Consider the following 23,499-nt stretch of genomic DNA (forward strand, 5'->3'; position numbering starts at 1 on the left):
TTATGCTTTGTAACTTGGGAGTTAATTGACTCCGAATAATACTCAGTTTCCCTTAGTTCCTAGCACCCCTAAAGCAAGGTCCCGACGAGGGACCCAGGGCAAGTTGTGAGATAAGTTGAGGGCATGATTATGGACAAATGCTGTCATGATCCAAAAGTAAGTAACAACGAGACTAGGACCCTGCTGGGGCTAGGAAGACTAACCTGGCCTGAGGACTGCGGAATATATGGTGAGATGTCCTCAGGAAGAACCAAACTGTAAGTTTATATCTCTTACTGTGTTCATACAGAATGACATTGCTAGAAATATTGAAAGTACTAGCTGAGGAAAGAACATACCCTTGTTGGGATCCCACCTTTGAGCAGATCTCCTAGTAATCTGGAATAATCTCTTTAGATGAGATTTTATCCGTGAGTTAATCTCCTCGAGGAGTGGTCTTACCTCCCTTTGCTGATTTGTTAATGTTCAACCCACCTTTGTGTCACCACCCCATATGATTACTATATAAACTAAGACTGTAAGCTCGGAGGGGGTTAGAAGGTGCAGGCAGGCGGGAGAAAGCTCAGGCTGAGGAGGAGGCTGGGCCCCAGAGGAAAGAGTCAGAGGTGAGAGGGGCTTAGGCTTGAGAGAGAGAAGCAAAGGGGTGGGTGAAGATTGGAAAAAACGACAATTAATACGACCGGCCAGCGTGGCCCTTGTTCGTTCCCTCGCCTGCCCATCGCCATCGACCTCCCTGGGGTAGGGGAAATGGCTCGAGCTACCGAACATGGGCGGCAGGAGAGATAGAGTGCCGCTGGCCTTCCAATGTTCAGCATGTCATTAGAATATCATTTGCAGTGGTTGCTCAAGTCAGACTTTCAAAATTATTGTGGCATGCATGTTGGTTTAAAGTTGTCCAACAAGGGACTGGAGTGATAGTACAGTGGGTAGGGCGTTTGCTTTGCACACAGCCGGACCCGGGTTCATTTCCCAGCATCCCATATGGTTCCCCAAGCACTCCTGGCTCTGCACTCAGGAGTAATTCCTAAGTGCAGAGCCAGGAGTAAGCCCTGAGCATCGCCAGGTGTGAGCAAAAAATAAATAAAGTTGACTAACACGGTTGTTACTCTTGCAGGATGGCGTCCAATTTAAATCAAGATGAATTGCCTGGACTATCTGATGTTATTAGTGCTGACCCAGAGGTAAGACCTTCAGAAATAAATTTTGATGCCATTAAGCTTGATCTCTCACATAAATTTTCCTTAGTTGCTTCGAACAATGAGGTGAGTACAAGAAAAGCACTGTTTTGAGTATCTTAGTTGAGTGGAAATGTGTGTCTGCATGGAAATATGGTAGATCTAGAATAGAGCTTTTCTGGCTGGATTTTGGGTCGGAGAGGTAGCTCAGCAGACTGAATGCATCGTTAGCATGCAGGAAAATTGGGTTAAACTCTGGTCTGACATGGTCACAAAGCACCACCAGAGTACAAACCAGAATGTAGCCCCTGAGCACCACAATTCCCCAAAAAATAACAGTAAAAAATCTGTAGAGTTGAGGCAACCTTCCATTTTAGTAACTTTTTCATGATTTACTCCCAATTGAGATACCATGATTTACAGTACTGTTCATGTGTTCATTGTTAATAGTAACTATAAATTTTTTTATTTTTAAATTTTTAAATTTTATCTTCATAAAGCTATTCACAATAATTGATTACATTCAACAGATACATCAGGTGGTGTATCTTTAGACATCTGGGGAGGAAAAGGTTTTCCAATTAATAGATCTAGTCACTTTTTATAGATTCTGTTATGAGTGTCTCTTACTACCCACTTCTCCTCCCCCACCCATTCATTTTCCAAATTAGGAATATGGGATTGTGGTGCCAGAGATTGAAAAAGGGTTAGTCACATGCAGGCAAGTGCCTTATCCCTCTATAATGTCTTTACAGCCCACTTTAAAGAAAGATGACCTATGAAAAGCCCTATTTTGTATCTTTAAAATAAAGTTATCTTGCTCCCTTTTTTTTGTTTTTTAAGACAAGCAGTTTGGAACCCACAGATTATCTCCAAGTTTATCTTCGGGTGAGACCATTCACACAATCAGAAAAAGAACAAGAGACTCAGGTTTGTGCTGAGTTTGCTTGGGGTTTATTCTTTTACTTTTTGTATTGAATGGACAAAATACCATTATTTTCATTTATTTGTTATGTTTCATTTTGCGTGTTGTGTTCTATTTAGGGTTGTGTTTATAGTTTAGACTCCCAGACTATTATGCTGAAAGATCCTTAAAGCATCCCTGATAGGTTAAGTGAGAAAAGTTCTACGCAGATGGCACAGAAATTCAGTTTCTCTAAGGTAGGTACACTAGAAAATGTGAACTTGAAAAGTCTTCTTTTAGGAGAGGGAAACTTTGGCAGATTTATTACAAAATTGTGTATATAGACTGCTCTGTGTGTGTGTATTTTGTGGTTGTGGAACTTAGATCTTAAGCACCAGTACTTTTTTTCTCAAGTCTAGGACTCAAATGCCAAATTTAATACATGTATAATGGTAGTGAACAAATCAGTGTGTGGTCCTTAAACAATTTTATCAAGTATATTTGTAAGAGTTAGGAATACGGTACTATATTAAGAATGAATCTTCTAAAACAAATTATTTTAATTTTTAAAGTATGAGTGACAGATGATGAGTACTGACGGCAGGTTCTTCAGGTGTTCAGGTCTGACCTTGTCTGGGCCGGGTGCTGTTTGCTTCTTTACTGACGAAATGGCGTGTCGGATTTCGGAAGGGAGAACGTTGGGAACGACATACCCATCCTGTGGAATTTGGTATGTCGGCAAGTGGACATGGCTATCGAAGAGATTTGAGTAGAAGTCATGGATAATCTTCTCCATTGCCGTTCTGGAGGATGTGATGGATCCATCAGGACGTCGGAGGGCAGTCATCTTGGTCTTATAGTTGGCGAAGGACAGGCGGGCGTTACGAATACTTTTCCCGGCTTCTGCCGCATCTACCAGTACTTCTGCTCTTCTCTCTTTGAGGTCTTCCTTGATCGCATCTCTGCACTGCTTTGCAAGCTCGGACGTTAGCTTGCGGTTGCCTGAGGCATGCGCCAAACCACGCTGGCGAATTAGCTCAAGAGTTTTCGAAGATAGGCGACTTTTTGTGGCTATCTCTCTCTTGGCGTTCCTCGCACATTCATGGAGGTGCTGAACCAGTCGATCGTATTCCTCGTCAATGTTGTCAACAATGGCATCTTCCCATGTTGCCGCAATAGTACCAAAGAGTTCCCAGTTGGTGGTCGTTATGGGAGTTCTCTTTTTGAACTTTGCAGCCCTTTCTCCCCGCTCTGTGAAGTAGAATTTTGCACGAAGGAGACGGTGGTCCGATCCCGTTCGAAATTTTGGGACAACAGCGACATCAGTCAGGCAAAACCGTCGATTGAATATGATGTGGTCTATTTCGTTGTGGAATCGTCCACCGGGAGACTCCCATGTCCATCGTTTAGATTCTGCCTTCTGGAACTGTGAGTTACCATGAATGGTCTTGGTCGACATGATGAACTCAGACAGTCTCTCACCCTGTTCGTTCCATTCTAGGCCATGGGTTCCGATGTGAAGTTCTTCAGCTGATCGGTCAGACTTCTTTGTCAAGGTCATGAACGATCGGTTTGAGGCCCTCCATGTTCCCGGAGCGAAAAGATGCCATTGGGCTACACTAGCACGCGACAGGGACAAATGGAGACGTTACTGGCGCCCGCTCGAGCAAATCGACGACTAACGGGAAGTTAAGTGATTAAGTGATTAAGTGAGTGACAGATGGGGAGGAATCCATTGTTAATAGTAACTATTAAATTTTTCTTTATTTTTTAAATTTTTAAATTTTTTATCTTCATAAAGCTATTCACAATAATTGATTACATTCAGTATTTCAACTCCAATCTCACTCCCATTTTTGAATTTTCCCACTACTACCCAAGCCTGCCGCACAGGCAGATGCTAAATTTAATTTATTTTGTATTGCTTGTTGTGAATAGTATGAGATGTTGCATGGCCACGTGCTCCTAGAATTCTAAAATTTTAAATATTTGGGATTCAGAGGCATTTCTGTGGTGCCTTCCAGGAAAACAGAAGGGCAGCGATATGGGGGGGTTGCCCATTCCTGACTTCATGAAGCCTGGGGTTTCAGTCACAGTTCCTGCATTCCTGGGTATTAGCAGATTCATTCTCATGCAAAGGGAGCTCCCTAAGGAAGAACCTGTGAAGGTCGGCTGTGAGCGTGGCAGGGATTGGGTTCTGGAGGTTTGAGGCTGCTCGGGTTCATCTGGGGCAGGCACATGGACACACCTGCCCCCCTCCTATGTGCCCGGTGGAATCAGCCTGGTGAGTGGTGGGGAGATATCTATCTCTGCAGCATGCTGCTCTTTTCTAAGATTCATTTGTGAGTCCTGAAATTTTCTTTAAAGGTCTTCTTTTTAAAAATTGTTTTAGGTTTTTGGCCCAGAAACTACACAGAAGGAATTCTTCTGAGATTGTACTCTGCAGCAAATAAAAGACCTCTTGAAAGGAGAAAGTCGGCTGATTTTTACTTATGGGCTAACAAATTCTGGAAAAACATATACTTTTCAGGGTAATTGTTTTATTTATTCAGGAAAGAATAAAGAAGAACCAATACAGATTTTTATATACTTGTTTATAATTATATTTTCACTACCTAGTATATTCCATTTTTAAGTATATTGAATATGTATTGCTAGTGACTTTTAATTCAGTTTGGGTTTTTGGGTTTTTTTGGGGGGGGTCACACCCAGCAATGCTCAGGGGTTACTCCTGGATTTGCACTCAGGAATCACTCCTGGTGGTGCTCGGGGGACCATATGGGATGCTGGGAATCGAACCTGGGTCAGCCACATGCAAGGCGAATGCCCTGCCCGCTGTACTGTTGCTCCAGCCCCCAGTTTGATTTTTTTTTAATTAGTACAACTACCTATATGAAAGAGTTTGATGATAAGGGGAGTTGAAGAGAGATAAGGTGCTTGCTTATCTAGCATTTAGCTGACTCTGATTGTATCTCTTGAGCACCTCCAGGAATGATCTCTTAGAACAAAGTCAGGACTGGGTGTGCCCTGAAAAAAAAAACAAAAAGAGACGTAGATAATACTAAAAATAGGGAACTAGAGAGGTAGTAACGCCAGTAAGACACTTGATTTACAGTACTTGAAGTTCAGCGCTACATAAAATCCCTCTAAATACCACCAGGAGTAATCCCTGAGCACAGTGTCAGAAGTAAATCCTAAACACCTCCAAGCACTGTCACACTGTCCTCCAGTTGTTCGTTGATTTGCTCCAGGGGGCACCAGTAACATCTCACAACAAATTGTGAGACTTGTTGGTACTGTTTTTGGCATATTGAATACGTCACAGGTAGCTTGCCAGGCTTTGCCATGCGGGCGAGATACCCTCCGTAGCATGCCGAACTCTCTGAGAGGGGAGGAGGAATCGAACCCAGGTCGGCAGTGTGCAAGGCAAACACCCTACTTGCTGTGTTATACAGCGGGTAAACACTTCCAAACCAGAAAAAAAATAAAAAACAGAAACCAGTAAAAGGATTGATATAACATAGTGAATTAAGCAGAGCAAAGAAGCAAAAACATTTTCTATTTTATAATTATGAGTGGTTGCACTTTTTAAGTCTTGCTCTGAATGTAAAATTTCAGGTTTTGTATCAGAATAATAGTTTAAAAAGTGTTGATTGTACAACAGAGATCAGAGTGAAAGAAAAATTAGTAATCCTTTAACTCCTTGCTTTTGCTGTAGGGTTTTGTTTTTTTGTATTTTTGGGTTTTTTTTTTTTTTTTTTTGGCTATTGGACTGGAGCGATAGCACAGCGGTAGGGCATTTGCCTTGTGCGCAGCCGGCCCGGCGAAGCTGGGTTTGATTCCTCTGCCCCTCTCAGAGAGCTCGGCAAGCTACCGAGAGTATCTCGCCCACAGGGCAAAGCCCGGCAAGCTCCCCGTAACGTATTCGATATGCCAAACACAGTAACAAGTCTCACAATGGAGACATTACTGGGCCCACTCGAGCAAATTGATGAACAACGGAAGGACAGTGCTACCGTGCCTACAGGTGACATAAAAGGAACCCTGATAGTGCAGAAATTCTTTTCCTTCACAGTACTCTGAGAGAAAACAAGATAAAAATTCTTTCCACAGGCACGAAAGAGAATGTTGGCATCCTGCCTCGGACTTTGAATGTACTATTTGACACTCTTCAGGGAAGACTATATACGAAAATGAATCTTAAACCACACAGAGCCAGAGAATATTTACAATTGTCACCAGATCAAGAGAAAGAAGTTACTAGCAAAAGTGCATTGCTTCGGCAAACTAAAGAGGTTTGGAGTTGTCTTAGTATATAATATACACATTATAGCCTTTTTTAAAGTTCCATCATTTGTTTTAGCCTATAGTGGAATGTATGATGGTAATCGGGGCTATGGGGGGGGGGCAGGTTTTGTTCTTTGGTTTGGTTTTTGGACTACACCCATTCATGCTCAGGGTTTACTTCTGGTTCTGCATTCAGGAATTACTCCTGGTAGTGCTCATAGGACCATATGGGATGCTGGGGATCAAAACCAGGTCAGCTATATACAAGGCAAACATCCTACCCACTGTACTATCGCTCTGGTGCCCTTAAAATTACTTCTTAATTGTGGAAGTAATTTGTATATAAAAAATATAGGGAATGTGTAAAATATAAAGTGAACATTTCTCTTCCTAAAGAACAAAGTTACCAGACTAGAAACTATTCATATTATACAGAAAGAACTTACAAAAAAGTTTTTGTATGTATTTTTGTGTTTTATTTTGTTTTGTTTTGTTTTGTTTTTTTGGTTGGGGGGCCATACCCAGTGATGCTTAAGGGTTATGCCTGATTCTGCACTTAGGAGTTACTCCTGGAGGTGTTCTGGGGACCATATAAAATGTTTGGAGTCAAACCCATGTTGGCTGTATACAAGGCATGCGCTCTCTCTGCTCTACTGCTTCTCCGGTCCCCGTGTATCTAGTTTTGTAAAAGTCTTTAACAGAATATTTTCTATAGGGCCAGGGTGATAGATAGTACAGTGGGTTGGACACTTGCCTTGGGATTGATAGAGATTTTCTTTTTTTGTTTGTATTTTTGGGTGGTTTTTAGTTTTGTTTTGCTTTGTTTTCTGGCCCTTACCAACTGCAGTCAGGGCTTACTCCTGGGATCACTCAGAACCATATGGGGTGCCAATAATTGCATGCAAGGCAGGCACCTTACCCAATGCACTATCCCTGGACCCCTTTTCTAGGGAGTGGGGATCATAGCCATTGTTACTCAGAGGCTATTCTGGGCTCTGCTAAGAAGTGTTACTCAGGGGACCACACATAGTATCAAGAATTCAAACCAGTAATTTAGTACTTTTTGCTGCAACAGTATGGAAGGCTAAGTGCCTAGTCCTGTCCTATCTCTCCAGCTCCCCCTTTTTTGAGGGGGGGAGGAGTAGGAGATGCTTTGGCCATATCTCCTGTACTTTCTCTCCAGCTTTCCCTTTATGAGGGGTTGGGAGTGACTTGGGCCACAGTCTGCAGTGCTCAAGGCTCTGTGTGCAAGAGTAACTCCTAGCAATGCTCAGGAGACCCTATTTGGTGCCCAGAATTAGAACCAGTGTTGGCAGAACGCAAAGTACATTCTGTAACCCCTATATTGTTTCTCTGGCCTGAGAATGTATTTTTTTAATTGGCTGGAAAATTTAGTAGATCAACTATCTTAACATGGTTTTAAAGTTTTTTAATCTTTTATTTTCAGGCTGCTATGCATCATGACAGTTATGATGCTCTTCATGGTAAGGTGTCCTTTTTCACTAATCTTTAAAATGTGTATTGTCTGAAGAAATACATGAAAAGCTTTTAAATTTTAATCATTCCTATTGATTTAATTTCTTTAGTGACAGTACAAATCTAGAAAATGATACTTAGTATGAAATGTCAATCTAAAGTTTTATTTAGAGCATAAATAGCCCTTTACTAGTTCAAATATCTTAAATTCACAAGACAATTTTTTTCTTTGTCCTTTGACTTTGGTTTCAGTTTGGTTCATTAGAATATTTCCAAAAGGAAAAGAAAAATAAGCCAAACTTTAGTTGACAAACAGATATCTGTTTCATCTGAAATCTATGAGCTGCTGTTAAATGATTAAGAATACTTAGTTTTCAAGTCTAGGAGGCTTGTTCTATCCTGTTATCTTGTTTTTAATGAGTTGCTGAATTGTTGTGATTATCCTTTTTAAAATTTTTTGTAGGGAGTTCGACGAACTCTTTGAGTACTTCAGAGTTTGAAGAATTTATGAAAGATTGTGAACAGTCCTGCTTGAACATGGATGATAGCATAAAGTTTTCTATTTGGATTTCTTTCTTTGAGATTTACAATGAATGTATTTATGACTTGTTTGTTCCTGTATCTTCTAAGCTCCTAAAGAGAAATATGCTATGCCTTTCTCAGGATGTAAAGGGCTATTCTTTTATAAAAGGTATAGTAATGAGTACTTTTTATTTTATTTAATGATTCAAAGTTCCTTTCTAGATTTTGTTAAAGCTATAAGAAATCAAACCAAGGAATAGATCGATAGTACAGCGGGTAAGGAATTTGCCTTGCATGCAGCTAACCTGAGTTTGATCCCTGACGTCCCCATATGGTCCCCCAAGCACTGCCAATAGTTATTCCTGAGTGCAGCGCATGAGTAACCCCGATCATAATGATTCCCCTCAAAAAAATCAAACCAGAAATTGAAATTATTTTATTCTTTTAAAATTCAAGATAAAAAGATTGTGTTTAGGAAGTATGTTAATTAAACCTGAATATAAAGGGCTCTACCTGAGTGTTGCCATAGCGTTGCCAAATATCCCTAATTGGATTCACAAGTGGGAAAAGCTGTGAGTTTTCATATTATTCTGCCCTATAACAGTGTCCAAATTGACAACTATCGAAATGCTATTCTCCCAACCTGCTCCAGCCCCTGAACAGGCCATTTTAAATGCTTAGATAGGGGCCAAAATGATAGTATAGTAGGTTGCCTTGGATGCAGCCCACCTGGGTTCAATTCTAGGAGCCCCATGTGGTCCCAGCACCCACCGGGAGGACAGAGACCGACCTACTCCAGCACAGAGCCAGGAGTAGGCCCTCAGCATCTCTGGTATGGCCCAAAAACAAAAAGAAAAATAAAGTGACCTGTTTTCAGAGCAGTGGTCGAGTGCATGTTTTGATAGTGAGGCCCTGGGTTTGGCTCTTAGAGAGAGGAAGAGAAGGAGAGGTGATAGAAAATCCTACTCACAGCCTCAATACCTACGTATCAATACTGCCGTGACTTAGTACCTGCATATATATATAAATATGCACACTAATACATGCATGTATATTTATGCCTCAGATTTTATTTACGATAAAGTATAACCTTTGTAGTAATATAATAATTTTGATTTGGGGCAATACTGGGCAGTGCTCAAGGACTGCTCCCAGCCTAGTGCTCAGGAGTCACTCTGCAGTGCTTGAAGGACCAGGTGGTGCTAGAGCTTAAGCCCTGTGCTCTTTGTCACATCAGTTGTCTCTCCAGCCCCACCTTTTTTTAACTTAATTTTACATAATACTGATTATGACTGAGTAAATTTTGTTTTATGACGGCTTAATTTGAATCTGCATTGTCTCACCGCTATAGACTTAAGCTATACTGTATTTTTCTTTTATGTTCTGGATTCTACTTCTAAGAAAAAGATTTTCTGTTTGTCAGACTATATAAGAACTTTAACTTTGTCACCCATTGCTTCTTTTGCAAACCACAACACCCAATAAGAGAGAGAGAACAAAAGGAAATGCCCTGCCACAGAGGCAGGGTGGGATGGAGGGGATGGGGGGTGGGAGGGATACTGGGATCCGTGGTGGTGGGAAATGGACACTGGTGGAGGGATGGGTATTTGATCATTGTTTAATTGAAACCCAAGCACAAAAGTTTGTAAGTCTACAACTGTACCTCATGATGTCTCACTAATAAAAATTAAAAAAAAACTTTGACTTGATGTCTGTGACATTATGTCTTCCTTTTCTATACCTTCTAACAAAATAGTCAAAAGCTGAGTTGATTCTACCTCTAGGGCATATATTTATATGACTTTATGTTATATGACAAATGCTGTGTGTTTTTTTTTATCTGTACCTTCTTTATTTTATCAAGATCTACATTGGATTCAAGTGTGTGATTCCAAAGAAGCATACAAACTTTTAAAACCAGGAATAAAGAATCGGAGTGTTGCCTTTACTAAACTGAACAGTGCTTCAAGTAGAAGGTAAAGAAGGCATCCTTTGGCATAAACCCAAAGCACCTAGACTATTCTATGCTAATTTAAATAAAACTAATTAAGATTAAAGTAAGTAGGAGGTTATCTGCTGTTAAGTTTTTTCACAGACGTGCAGAATACTGTAACATGAAGTGCACTCTAAAAATAAAACTTATCAGGAACATTTATTCTTGGATTTACTAATTTGTCTCCCAGGTGCTTTTCTTTATGTTAATATCTAAGCTTATTCCTTTCAGAGTTGCAAGTATTGGTGAATTTTTTTATTTTTTGCAGTTATCCCATGAACATAGCTTTTCTGCAACCTGGGTTTGCCCAGATCTTGAGGTTAAGGGAAGAGGGAAGGAGTTAGAATGTGAGACAAAGTTAAAACAAGTTTCAGCAATGAGATACTTCAAACAGATTTCTCTTAAGATGTAAATAATCCTGTCCTTCTTTTCTCAGTACATCGTGAGGATATATAATCCAGACAAGCATATATATAGGTCAAATGGCATAATTCTAAGAGAACTGTGTATAATAAATACCATTTAAACTAAGAGTATGATCTTTTGCAAGCAAATTGAGATTTTATTGTTACTCAGTTTAAGGCATGTGGGCTAAGTGAAATGAAAGATTTCATTTTATATGGGTGGATGTATAGGTGATACCCAAGTACTGAAGTGAGCTCTCTGGCAGCTAGTTAGAAAATATACTACTGGAACCATGACTCGTATCAGGACATAAATAGATTTCTTATTTAGTTAATTGCCTCCTAGAATATTTTAATGCCAAAATTACGAATAAAAGATAACATTTGATCTTTCTTTTAGTCACAGCATATTTACTATACGAATATTGAAGATCAAAGATTCTGAGATGCCTCATGTAACACAAGTCAGTGAGTAAGTTGGTCATACTTTAAATTCTTATTATTTTGAGTTGTTCTGTTTGAAAAGCCTTTAAAGTTATTTTTGTTATTTTTTTCTTTCTTTTTGGTTCACTCAGACTGTCATTGTGTGATCTTGCTGGTTCAAAAAGAAGCATGAAGACACAAAATGAAGGTGAAAGTTTAAGAGAAACTGGGAACATCAACACTTCTTTATTGGCTCTGGGAAAGTGTATTAATGTTTTGAAAAATAGTGAAAAGTCAAAGTAAGTGTTATAAGTGTTACTAGCATATTTAGTATTAAAATACTTAAGCTTTTAAGAAGTTCTTTTTCCTTTGTGGAGGGCTCACATGGGGGGTCACACCTGGTAGTGCTGGAGACTACTTCCAGCATTGCCAGCTTCAAGCACTACTCGGAACCAAGTAGTAGATGGAAACTGGGGCCCGGACATGCAGAACATTCATTATCCCTTTGAGCTATCTCCCCGACCCAGAAAGTATTTTTTCTTAACCTGTTTTTTTTATGTAATGACAATGGCTTATGATTGCTTTTTTTTTAATGATAGAAATAAAACACAAGAGCCAGAGAGATGTACAGCTAGTTGGGCACTTGCCTTTCACGCAGTCAACCTGGTTGATCCTCCACATCACGTATCCCCTAGCACCGATAGGGGTGATTCCTGAGCATAGAGCCAGGAGTAACCTGAGAATCAATGGGTATGGCCCAAAATCAAAAAAAAAAAAGGAGAAGAAGAAAGGAACACAGTCTCAATGTTAGTGATTTGCCAAGTAAATAAAGGTTTTCATAGAAAATATATGTCAGTAGCTAATAAGCTTTTCATGATGCTGGTTTGTTCATTATAATTATGCTCTAGATGTGACTGATTTCTGCCTAAGCATTTTAGGTTGAGTAAATTATGAATTAGTCTTCATCACTAGTAGTTACGGTTTTTGGTTTTCGGACTACACTCAGCTGTGCTTGAGGATTACACCAGTCTTGTGCTCAGGGAACCATATAGTGCAAGTGATTTAATCTGTTCTGCCCACAAGGCATGAGCTCTAGGCCCCTGAGCCACCTCTCTGGCCTGTTTCTAAGTGTTTAATGATATGTATTATATATATATAAAATTGCTCTACATTGCTGAAAGCAACCCAGTTTGGTATTTTTTTTAACATTCTGCCTAGTGGGTTAATTGTGGTGGTAGTTTTTTAAAAATATAAGTAAGCAAAAAATTATTATTACACGAGTAACTAATTTCTAGTCTAGAATTTAAATCTATAATAGATTAATTACTTCCCTGTAAAATTTATTAGAATCTTGACTTCGCTAGAGTATGTTTTGGGGTGTGTGTGTGTGTGTGTGTGTGTGTGTGTGTGTGTGTGTGTGTGTGTGTGACCCCTGGCAATGCACAGGGGTTACTCCTGGCTCTACAGTCAGTAATTACTCCTGATGGTGCTTTAGGGGACCATATGGGATGCCGGGGGTTGAACCCAGGTCGGCTGCATGCAAGGCAAACGCCCTACCTGCTGTACCATCACTCCGCCCCCTCACTTGATTTGTTTTAACTTAAAGTTCTTGTGAAACTTTTTTTTTCATAGGTTTCAACACGTGCCTTTTAGGGAAAGTAAACTGACTCACTATTTTCAAAGCTTTTTTAATGGTAAAGGGAAAATATCTCTGATTGTCAACATCAGTCAGTGCTGTTTTGCCTATGATGAAACACTCAATGTGTTGACGTTCTGAGCCATTGCACAAAAGGTAAATATATTCAAGTTTCCATAGAACTTAATAGAATATCATTGTGTTTTTCTTTGTGTAGGTAAAAAAAAGAAATTGTTCTTTTAATTGTAAACCTAGGAAATTATTGAAATTTTTGTTGTTGTTGTTTGTTTTGCTTTTTGGGTCACACCCAGCAATGCTCAGGGGTCATTCCTGGCTTTGCACTCAGGAATTACTCCTGGCGGTGCTTGGGGGACCATATGGGATGCTGGGAATCGAACCCGGGACAGATGCGTACCAGGCAAACACAATACCTGCAGGGGACCATTGATGGATATTCTTACACTAATTTTCAACTTAGCCATCTCTCTGGTTCATTTAGTAATAAATTAGGAGGTCCTGTTAGGATGAGAACTTAACTGAAGAAAGTACATGTTTCTGAGCATAACTTTGCATGTGTAGTTTACTTTTTTTTTAGTTGCCCTTCTCAAGGGTTGATCCTTATGTGTTCTGTGGGTTTTTTTAAGGCAATCAACTTGTCATTTTACTTAAAATTTTTAATTATTAGTGGACAATTCTTTCCATTTATTAAAAATCACCTTTGAATTTTTGACAGGTTTGTGTTCCAGAGTCTTTAAATTCCTCTCAAGAGAAATCTTTTGGATCTATCAGATCTTCTCAAGATGTATCACTAGACATTAATAATTCAGAAAATACAGTATTAAATGTAAAAAGATCCACTATTGCATGGGATCTTCTAGGTTACTTTCCCATGCAATAGTGGATCTTTTTACATTTAATACTTGGAAGATGAAGATTTGGTTGAAGATCTAGAAAAAAATGAAGAAAAGCCAAGTATGGAAACTGAACTAACTGATGACGATCTAGATAAAACAGTAGAGGAAGCCAATATAAAAATAAAAGTACTTGTTGCCAGGGCTGTACAGAGAGTGCAGTGGGAAGGGCATTTGCTTTGTATGTGGCCAGTCTGGATTTGATCTCTGGCATCCCATAGGGCCTCCAGAGCCTGCCAGGATTGATTGCTCAGCACAGAGCCAGGAGTAAGCCCTGAGCAGGGTGTACCCCAAGAGGGAAAAAACCTACCGCAAAAGTTCTATTTGTTGCGTTTATTAATTTGTATAATGAATATTTTTGTTCATAATAAAAATATTTAATCTCTTATAAATCTTACTTTCTAGGTATCTGTAATGCATGATGAAGAGAAATTAATGAGGGTTAAAATTAATGAACTGGAGAAAAAGAAAAACCAGGGTTCCCAGGAAATAGATATGAAACAGCGAACCATTCAGCAACTTACGGTAAATTTTGCTTTTAAGAATGGCTTGGAAAGATTCTGTTGGCTTGCTCTTCAAGCCCGTGTTCGCCCTGAAACACATCTCTGCCTCTTTGCTTCCTTGTTTCCCATCTGGGGAAGCTGTATTCTAAAAACACACCGCTTTTCCTCCCCTCACATCTTTCTAAATAAGTTTCAATAAAAACTGTCTTGTGGGCTGCAATAGTAGTATAGCATTAGGGCACTTGGCTTGAATGCGGCCAAACCTGGTTTGATCACTGGCAATCCCCTATGTGGTATCAGGGTGGTGTGGACATCCTGCATGCAAAGCATATGCTCAGCCCTGAGTTGTCTCCTATCCATAAAGTATAACGGGTTTCTTCCCATTACACTTCCCATTCTCCCTTTTTACCAAAGTGAAAGTCCCATTGTTAAGTATTTCTGTGTGTTTTAAGTTATAGGTAAAGGTAAAGGCCCTCCCGCTGATCGTCGATTTGCTCGAGCGGGCCCAGTAACGTCTCCATTGGAGACTTTGTTGTTACTGTGTCTGGCATATTGAATACTCTCGGTAGCTTGCCGGGCTCTCCGAGAGGGGCAGAGGAATCGAACTCGGGTCGGCCATGTTGGCCGCTTGTAAGGCGAACGCCCTACCCGCTGTGCTAATTTAATTCATGTTGCTTCATTTTTCAGGAGCAGTTAAATAACCAAAAAGCAGAAGAAGCTATTCAACAGTACGAGAAAGTATGCAGAGGTCAGAAACAAATCCCTGATTCCAATAATAAAATGCATTTATCCTTTCTCCTTCAAGCCCATATTCTCCCTTGAATATGTACACATCTTGCTTGCTTGTGTCAGTGCGTCTTAGTTTTTTTTTCCCCCCCACTCTGGAGAGGAAATATTTCTCCTTTGTTCTAAGTAAGTTTTGTTCAGTAAAAATCACCTTGTAGGGCCAGAGGGATAGCACAGTGAAGGGTACATTTGCCTTGCACGCAGCCAACCTGGGTTTGATCCCATATGGTCCCATTATCGATCCCCTGAGCATTGCTGGTGTGACCCAAAAAGCCAAAAAAATAAAAACTATCTTGCTTCACTAAAAATATATATTTATTCCCAAATTTTCTTCTTTTAAGGAGCCAGAGAGAGAGAGTATAGGGGTTAAGGCACTTGCATAGCATCTGGCCAATCCTGGTCCAATCCCCAGCACCACAATGATCCCCTGAACACCCCCAGGTGAGCTCCTGTGCGCATAGCCAGCAATAGCCCTGGGCACCACTGGGCCATGGCCCCTACCCCTTCTTAAAAGGACATTGCCTGTTGGATTATGGTCCTCCCTAATCCATTATAGTTTTGTTTTGTTTTTAAAGAAAAAAAAAACAAACTTGGGAGCCATTCGTGGCTGTGCTCAGGACTTACACCTGACTGGGCTCAGGAATCCCTCCTGGAGGGACTTCCGGGACTATATGAGGTACCGGGGACCAAATCAGAATTAGCCACATGTGAAGCAAGCACATTAACCCCTGTTGTGTCTTTCCTGTCCTGTACTGTCTTAAATGTAACTGGTATACAGATAGAAAATAAGTGCAAACTATCACGAAATATTTCTCATCCATTGTTTTGCCTGACGTTTATGTGTCATTTTTGTCTCTAGTGTGTGATGTTCTTTCCACTTACCACTTATTCTCATATGTTCTCTCAAGAACATTTATTCTCTAAACCTTTCCTCCTTGAAAGTATTCCAGAATATTATTGTTCTAAGTGATTCTCTTTCTGATGGTAAATAATTGATTGTCCATTTGACAGTCATTTATTCTACTGTGATAACACATAGGGATAGATATCTCTTTTTCTTTTTCACTTTTGTTTTTGTTTTTGGGCCACACCCTGGTGTGCTCCTGACTCACTCCTGGTGATACTAGAAGACTATCTTCCATGCTGGAGATCAAATCCTTGTCAGCTTCTTACAAGGCAGAGCACCTTACCTTCTATACTATGTCTCCAGCCCAAGATATCTACCTCTTAAATGTATTGAAGTTGTTTGATTTGTTGCATATTTCTGAATTGTTTTGTGATATGTTATTTGGAGGCAATAACATTATCTTTTTTTTTCCCTTTACTGGCCTTACATTTAAAATTATAGGTGGGGCTGGAGCTATAACACAGCAGGCAGGGCGTTTGTCATGCACCACCGACTCGGGTTCGATTCCCAGCATCCCATATGGTCCCCTGAACACTGCCAGGAGTAATTCCTGAGTGCAGAGCCAGGAGTAACCCCTGAGCATCGCCAGGCATGCCCCAAAAAGCTAAATAAATAGGCTTCTCGGCCTTTTGGCTAAGATCAAGTGTAGTGTAAATAAATAAATAAATAAAATTTTAGGTGATGGTCATTAGTTAGTATTGCCACTTTATTAATTTGAAGTGAAATATAAAGTCTGTGCTTCTAATTGAGTGTGAAATGTAAAGATAAAGAAAGGGTTGGGGGGCCAGAGTGGGGAGGTGTGTAAACACACAAAAAATAAAACGGCCGGCGGTCAGGCCGTTTCCCCACTCCACGGAGGTCGATGGCGATGGTCAGGTGAAGGAAGGAAACGGGGGCCAGGCTGGTTGGTCTTAGCAGCCGTTTATTACATGGAAGAGATGTATGTCATGGAGGCCTCAGGAATCCTCAAGCACGTGCGCCTTTGTTCTCCCAGCTTCTGTCCTCAGCCCCATCTTCCCAGGTTCTCTGATGCATGTGTCCCCCCAGAGAGCCCTGAAATCTCCTTTATATAGATCATAGTACCTCTAAAGGGCGCAATATAATGATGTCATCAAAAGGAGTTACAGAAAGAACATTGAGGCGGCAAACCATACATTGTTTCCTTACATCCACAGGCCAGTAATCCTGGCCTCACCTTTTCACAAGCTACAAGCACTTAGATTAGCACAACAAAGACCAGTCTGCTAGAGCTTGGAATCTACATCTCCATAAAAGCAGTCTCTTCCAAGCTAGTCAGGACACACAGAAAACTGCTTCTAGGACGTGTTTCTCCTCTCCTTGTCCAACCAACATATAAGCATACATAATATTAATCATTTCATATGGACACAGTAAGAAATACTTTGAGCTTATAGAATTGCTCTCCTAGGGCCATCTAGATCTCAGACTGCAGTGCTCAGGCCAGATATCTTTCCTATTCCTAGCAGCAGGGCCCTAGTCTTGTCGTTACTTTTGGATCATGACATCATTTGCCTATGATCAAACTCTTAACTTATAGTTAAGAATCGTGGCACCTTGGCCTGGCCCATCGTGATGCCAGGGTAGCACATAACTTACCGGCTTGCCCTGGTTCCATCCAGTTCCATGTCGGGACCCTGCCCTTGGGGTGCTAGGAAGTGAGGGCAACTGAGGCTTAAGTTGAGAAGGCAGATGCCCAGGAGTGAATAATATCCAAAGCCAATTAATTCCTAAGTTATAAACCATAATATTAATTAATTATCTTCCTGTATCTATACAAAAGGACATTGCATTAAAGTAAACTGCTCAAAAGACATAAGGAGAGGAGAAAGACAATATTAACTTACAGTACAGCTTCAGTGTCTAAGCAGGATGAGACCTTACAAATTGGTTGGGGAAGAGAGCATAGTGAAAGAATCCATATTAGGGCATCAAATTTTTGTGTGCTTCAGCTAACTTGCAACATTGCTTTCTGTGAAACTGCTTGGCTGCTTTGCACCTGGGAGAGAGGGGACTTGGAAAGTGAACAGGGCATAACTTCTTTCTAAACCAAGTGTGACAGGATTCAGGTGTATTTACTGTTCCTGAAATGTATTGTCTCAGTAAAGCACCCTGCAGATTTGGGTAAAGAATAACTCAGGATGTGGGTGGTTGGGGGAAATTGCCCTTTCCTGGAATGTATTGTCTCACTAAAGCACCCTGCAGACTTGCGTAACTCAAAACAAGGATGGTCAAGGGAGATTACCTAAGGCTTAATGATTCTGGCTATAACCTTGCTTGTGCTGACAATCGATGTATGTAAATGCTGATCTTTGAATCCATAGGCTAAGGAGTGAGGTACTTTTAAATGGATTGGTTAAGAAAGTATATGTTGTTACAAATCTATTGGCTATGAAATGCGCGGGCTTTGCTGTAACGGCCAGTGAAGGCCTATATAAGATCCCCTTTGAAGAAGTTCGGGGCTCTCAGCCACTGCCCATTTTTGGGGTATGCTGCGGAGCCCCAGCATGCTGGTCTAAATAAACCCCGTTTTTACTCCTGCAGGAATTGTGTCTATCTGGTCTCTCCGCGCCTCCCAGGGCTAGGGAACTCCCGATCCCCATACAAGAGGTTACAGAGAGACAAAGTAATGGGAGTGACTCGGGAGCACTGTGATGGGTACAATCTGATAAACCTAAGCTCCGTGTACTCCAACAGGGAGGGCATTTCTTTTGTATGCAGCTGACTCCGGTTCAATCCTCAGCATTCTATATGTTCCCCAAACTTCGCAAGTAGTGATTTCTGATCGCAGAGTCAGGAGTAAATCCCAATTTTGGTGTGTGGCCCCAGTACCAAAAAATAATTTAAAAAATAAAGGAGTGTCTTTGAATAAATTTATGATTAGTAACATAGTATGAATCTGTTTGTAAATCATGCTTATGAAGGAAATGAATTACATAAAATTAAGACTTCTTTAATAATCCTTAAAGGAATTCTGTTTTATTAGCACTCCTGGCAGTCTGGTGTCAATGGAATGAGGCACAGCAAATCATGTATACGATTTGTTGTAATTCTTTTGTTTTAACTTCTTTATGTGCCCTTAATTAAGGGAATCATATTTGAAGATTTGTGTCATTTTTTGAAAGAATCCACATTAGGGCATCAAATTTTTGTGTACTTTAGCTAACTTGCAACATTGCTTTCTGTAAAACTGCTTGGCTGCTTTGCACCTGGGGGAGAGGGGACTTGGAAAGTGATTTACTGTCCCTGAAATGTATTGTCTCAGTAAAGCACCCTGCAGATTTGGGTAAAGGATAACTCAGGATGCCGGTGGTTGGGGCAAATTGCCCTTTCCTGGAGTGTATTGTCTCACTAAAGCACCCTGCAGACTTGGGTAACTCAAAATGAGGATGGTCAAGGGAGATTTCCTAAGGCTTAATGATTCCAGCTATAACCTTGCTTGTGCTGACAATCGATGTACGTAAATGCTGATCTTTGAATCTATAGGCTAAGGAGTGAGGTACTTTTAAATGGATTGGTTAAGAAAGTATATGTTGTTACAAATCTATTGGCTATGAAATGCGCGGGCTTTGCTGTAACGGCCAGTGAAGGCCTATATAAGATCCCCTTTGAAGAAGTTCGGGGCTCTCAGCCACTGCCCATTTTTGGGGTATGCTGCGGAGCCCCAGCATGCTGGTCTAAATAAACCCCGTTTTTACTCCTGCAGGAATTGTGTCTATCTGGTCTCTCCGCGCCTCCCAGGGCCAGGGAACTCCCGATCCCAACATTTTAATGTCACTTTTTTTTCAGGGGGTAGGAGTTCAGCTACACTGGTGATGCTTAGGGATTACTCCTGGCTTTACACTCAGGAATTATTCCTGATAGAGCTGAGGAAACTAAGTGGGGTACCGGGTATTGAACCTGGGTCAACCTGGAAAGCACCCTATCCACTCTGGCACCCAGAAACAACTTTTTTTTTGACTGTTTGGGTCACAGTCAGTGATGCACAGGGGTTACTCCTGGCTCTGCACTTAAGGATTACTACAGGCGGTGTTCAGGGAACCATAGGGGATGCTGAAAATCAAACCCAGGTCAGCGTGTGCAGGCAAACACCCTACCCTCTAGTACGGCGGTAGTACAGATAGTCCCCTACCTGTACTATCACTCCTGTCCCCAGAAACAACTTTAGTAAGACTTGTGGCACTGTCATTCTAGAAGAGCAGAAGTAGCAACTCTAAAAGTAATAAGTATTCAGCAATGACAATTTTCAAGAAGAAATAATTACATGTCAGGGACATGGCTAAAGGGGCTTGCCCCAGTTCGGTCTGGCAACACATGGTTCCCCATGCATAGAGCCAGAAATAGCACCACCAGGTCTGGCAACAAATACCAAAAATTGAACAAATTTAAAGGAAAAATATTCCTGTGATTTTTTTTTAAGATTGGGGCTAAAAGTGTTTTTAGGAGGAAAAAGTCTTAGTTTTTTAATGTTAGTATTAAAAATAATAGCTTTGTCAAAATAATCCTGTTAAAAGTAACAGTTTTTCTAAGTTTCATGATTTATGCTCAGTTTTTTTTGTTTAAAAATTGTTTTCCTTTTTATTTTTGCCATCATTCTTGTATCTATCTGTACAGCTGATATTTATTTGATCTATTGTTTTCGGCATTTGCCAGTATTGAGGATTCAGTAACGAACAACTCAAAGTTTCTACCTATATGGAATTCACATTTTTTATAGTTAATCAAATTACATTTTAACTTTAGAACTCAAAAAGTCAATTATCTGGATAGTATGTATTAGTACTGTTTCTAAAAAATATTCTCCCCTAATTTTTTTGAACCTAGGTCAGCCACATGCAAGGCAAGCACCCTACTTGCTGTAGTATCACTTTTGCCCCTAAAGTAGTTTTATCTAAGTAAAATTGTATATTAAAAAAAAGGATGAGGACACAGACACAATAAGTGTCAAAAGCTCAGTAAGCTTCAAAATGAGTTATAGGTATGATTTTTTTTATCTGTATTTGACTATTAGAGGAAAATTCAGTGAATGTTTTATTATTAACTTAAATGTGGGTGATTTAAGAGCTAGAAATTGTTAGTATATAGTTACAAATATTTAATATATATTGAAATGATATGAAGAGAAAATTTTTTAATTTATTTATTTTTCACTGTCTTAAATATCACAGGGCCAACCAAACATCTCTCATTAGGGCTCTCTATACATCTTGGGTTAATTTCTCAGGGAGGTTTCCCCGAAGTGGGTTCCTCAATCAAGATTTGGACTTTTTTTTTTTAAGTTTGGCTTTTTAAAAATTCAATTTAATTAATTTATGTATTTGCTTTTTGGGAGGGTCCCACCCGGCAATGCACAGGTGATTACTCTTGGATCTGCACTCAGGAATTACTCCTGACGGTGTTCAGGGGACCATTGGGATGCTGGGAATCGAACCCGGGTTGGCCGCATGCAAGGCAAACACCCTGCCCACTGTGCTATCGCTCCAGCCCCTGGAGAGGAAATTTTCAAGATACAATGTTAAGTTGCAGTGTTTCTGTCAATAAGAATTATTTTTCAACTAAGTCTCACCTCTGTCCCATTCTTTATATCATCTTAAATGTTTAGATCAATCAATAGTATGATCATATCACTCAATGCATCACTTTTTTTTGAGAATTACAGGCTGTTTTTTATAATATTGGCATGTATATTGGGAGCTGGAGCAATATGTCTGTAGTGTGTAGGGCTCTTGCCATGCACACAGCTGACCTGGGTTTGATCCCCAGCATCCCATGTGGTACCCCCAAGCCCCACCAGCAGTGATCCCTGGACACAGTCAGAAATCATCCCTCAGCACTACCAAGTAGTATCCAAAGACAAAAAAGTAATAATTTTTTTAAGATTGGCATATTTTAAAATATAATATACCTGAACACTATGTAGTGGGTACCTGAAAGTTCCTTGTAGTAGTTGTTCTTCCCTAAAAACTTAACGTGTAGCTCTGGGAGTTGTATCAGTTGTATCAGTTCTCCTTGGTCTCTTCTTCTGGGCATTGGTGGTTTCTTGTCTGTATCCCACGTGTATTTTAAAACAATTTTGTTTTTAAATCAGAATTGGAGAAATTGAAAGAAAGGTACAAAGATCTGGAAACCAAAAAAGATCAAAGGTCAAATAAAGAACTTAAGGATAATGAAGATTCATTTAGTAAAAAGCTCAGTAAGCTTCAAGATGAGTTACAGGTATGAAATTTATCTGTATATGACGATTGTATTTCCATTAGAGGAAAATTCAGTGTATATTTTATTATTAACTTACATATGGGTGAGTTAAAAGCCAGAAATTGTTAGTAATAGATATTGAAATAATATGGAGAAGAAATTTTCAAGATACAGTGACAAAATGTCAATGTAAACATAATGATTGGGTCTTTTTTTTTCCATAATTTCAGGATTAATCCTTTAATTACCTTTTTTTTGTCTTATTGCCTGTTTTTCATTATCATTTCTTTTTTTATTGACACTCCACACAAGTATTTCCCTCATCCATTTCACCATAGTGCTGTCACACAATCAAAAAAGAGACCTCTGACTTTTCCCCCCATTTCCCTTCTTTTTTTAAAATTATTTATTCATTTATTTTTGTTATATTTATTTATTGAATCAGGGCTGGAGCGATAGCACAGCGGTAGGGCGTTTGCCTTGCACGCAGCCAACATGGCCGACCCGAGTTCGATTCCTCTGCCCCTCTTGGAGAGCCCGGAAAGCTAGCGAGAGTATCTCGCCTGCGCGGCAGAGCCTGGCAAGCTCCCTGTGACGTATTCGATATGCCAAACACAGTAACAACAAAGTCTCCAGTGGAGATGTTACTGGGCCCGCTCGAGCAAATCGATGATCAACGGGAGGGCCTTTATTGAATCACTGTAAGAAAAGTTACAAAGCTTTCAAGATTAAGTCTCGATCATACAATGATCAAACACCTTTCCCTTCACCAGTACTCATTTTTCGCCACCAAGAACCCCAGTATACCCCCCCTCCCACCCCTCCCAATGCCTGTGAGGCAGATGATTTCTACTTAACTCTCTACTTTGATTACATTCATTATTTCAACAAAAGATGCACCATTATTGTTTAGAATTTCCCCCCAACAATCAGAACTGCTGAAAAGGCATTGTGAAATACTTTGTTTTCTATAGCTGGTTATGAGAACCATATGATGTCGCGCGGCCACTATTGAGATTTTGGATTTCTGATATTTTACTAGGTAAGTCTGGAGGGATTTCTGCCAAGAGCCAGATAATTACGAGATTGGTTTCTGTGCGTCTGGTGTTGTTTGCCAACTTCTTTGTTTTATTTATTCATTTTTCACATACAGGTGTAACCATGTAATAATTGTTTATCACTTCCTATTTCATTGATTGTACTTAGTATCTAGCTATTTTATTCCAAATGGCACAATTTCATCTTTTCTAATCACAATGGAATTCTTAATGTATGTACTTTAGATTCTTTGTCCAGCCATCTGACATTAGGCATCTCAGTTGATTCCATGTTGGTAACTACGGTGAATAATGCTGCTGT

General features: G+C 40.1%; 1 protein-coding gene across 1 annotated transcript in view; it reads left to right on the forward strand.

Annotated features, from left to right (window-relative positions):
* The first annotated feature begins 1,115 nt into the window (after positions 1 to 1,115).
* Positions 1,116 to 23,499, forward strand: part of LOC130024142 (kinesin-like protein KIF20B) — a 41,622-nt gene continuing 19,238 nt past the window's right edge. The window contains 16 exon segments of the mRNA XM_056114788.1: positions 1,116 to 1,262; positions 2,019 to 2,105; positions 2,220 to 2,336; positions 4,472 to 4,610; positions 6,193 to 6,374; positions 7,814 to 7,850; positions 8,306 to 8,533; positions 10,229 to 10,340; positions 11,162 to 11,233; positions 11,337 to 11,483; positions 12,817 to 12,976; positions 13,554 to 13,698; positions 13,748 to 13,860; positions 14,137 to 14,256; positions 14,922 to 14,982; positions 22,034 to 22,161. Coding sequence (XP_055970763.1) covers positions 1,116 to 1,262; positions 2,019 to 2,105; positions 2,220 to 2,336; positions 4,472 to 4,610; positions 6,193 to 6,374; positions 7,814 to 7,850; positions 8,306 to 8,533; positions 10,229 to 10,340; positions 11,162 to 11,233; positions 11,337 to 11,483; positions 12,817 to 12,976; positions 13,554 to 13,698; positions 13,748 to 13,860; positions 14,137 to 14,256; positions 14,922 to 14,982; positions 22,034 to 22,161 — 1,995 coding nt within the window.

The sequence above is a fragment of the Sorex fumeus genome, unplaced genomic scaffold (assembly GCF_029834395.1).
Source record: "Sorex fumeus unplaced genomic scaffold, SorFum_2.1 ptg000028l, whole genome shotgun sequence".
Taxonomy (NCBI): Eukaryota; Metazoa; Chordata; class Mammalia; order Eulipotyphla; family Soricidae; genus Sorex; species Sorex fumeus.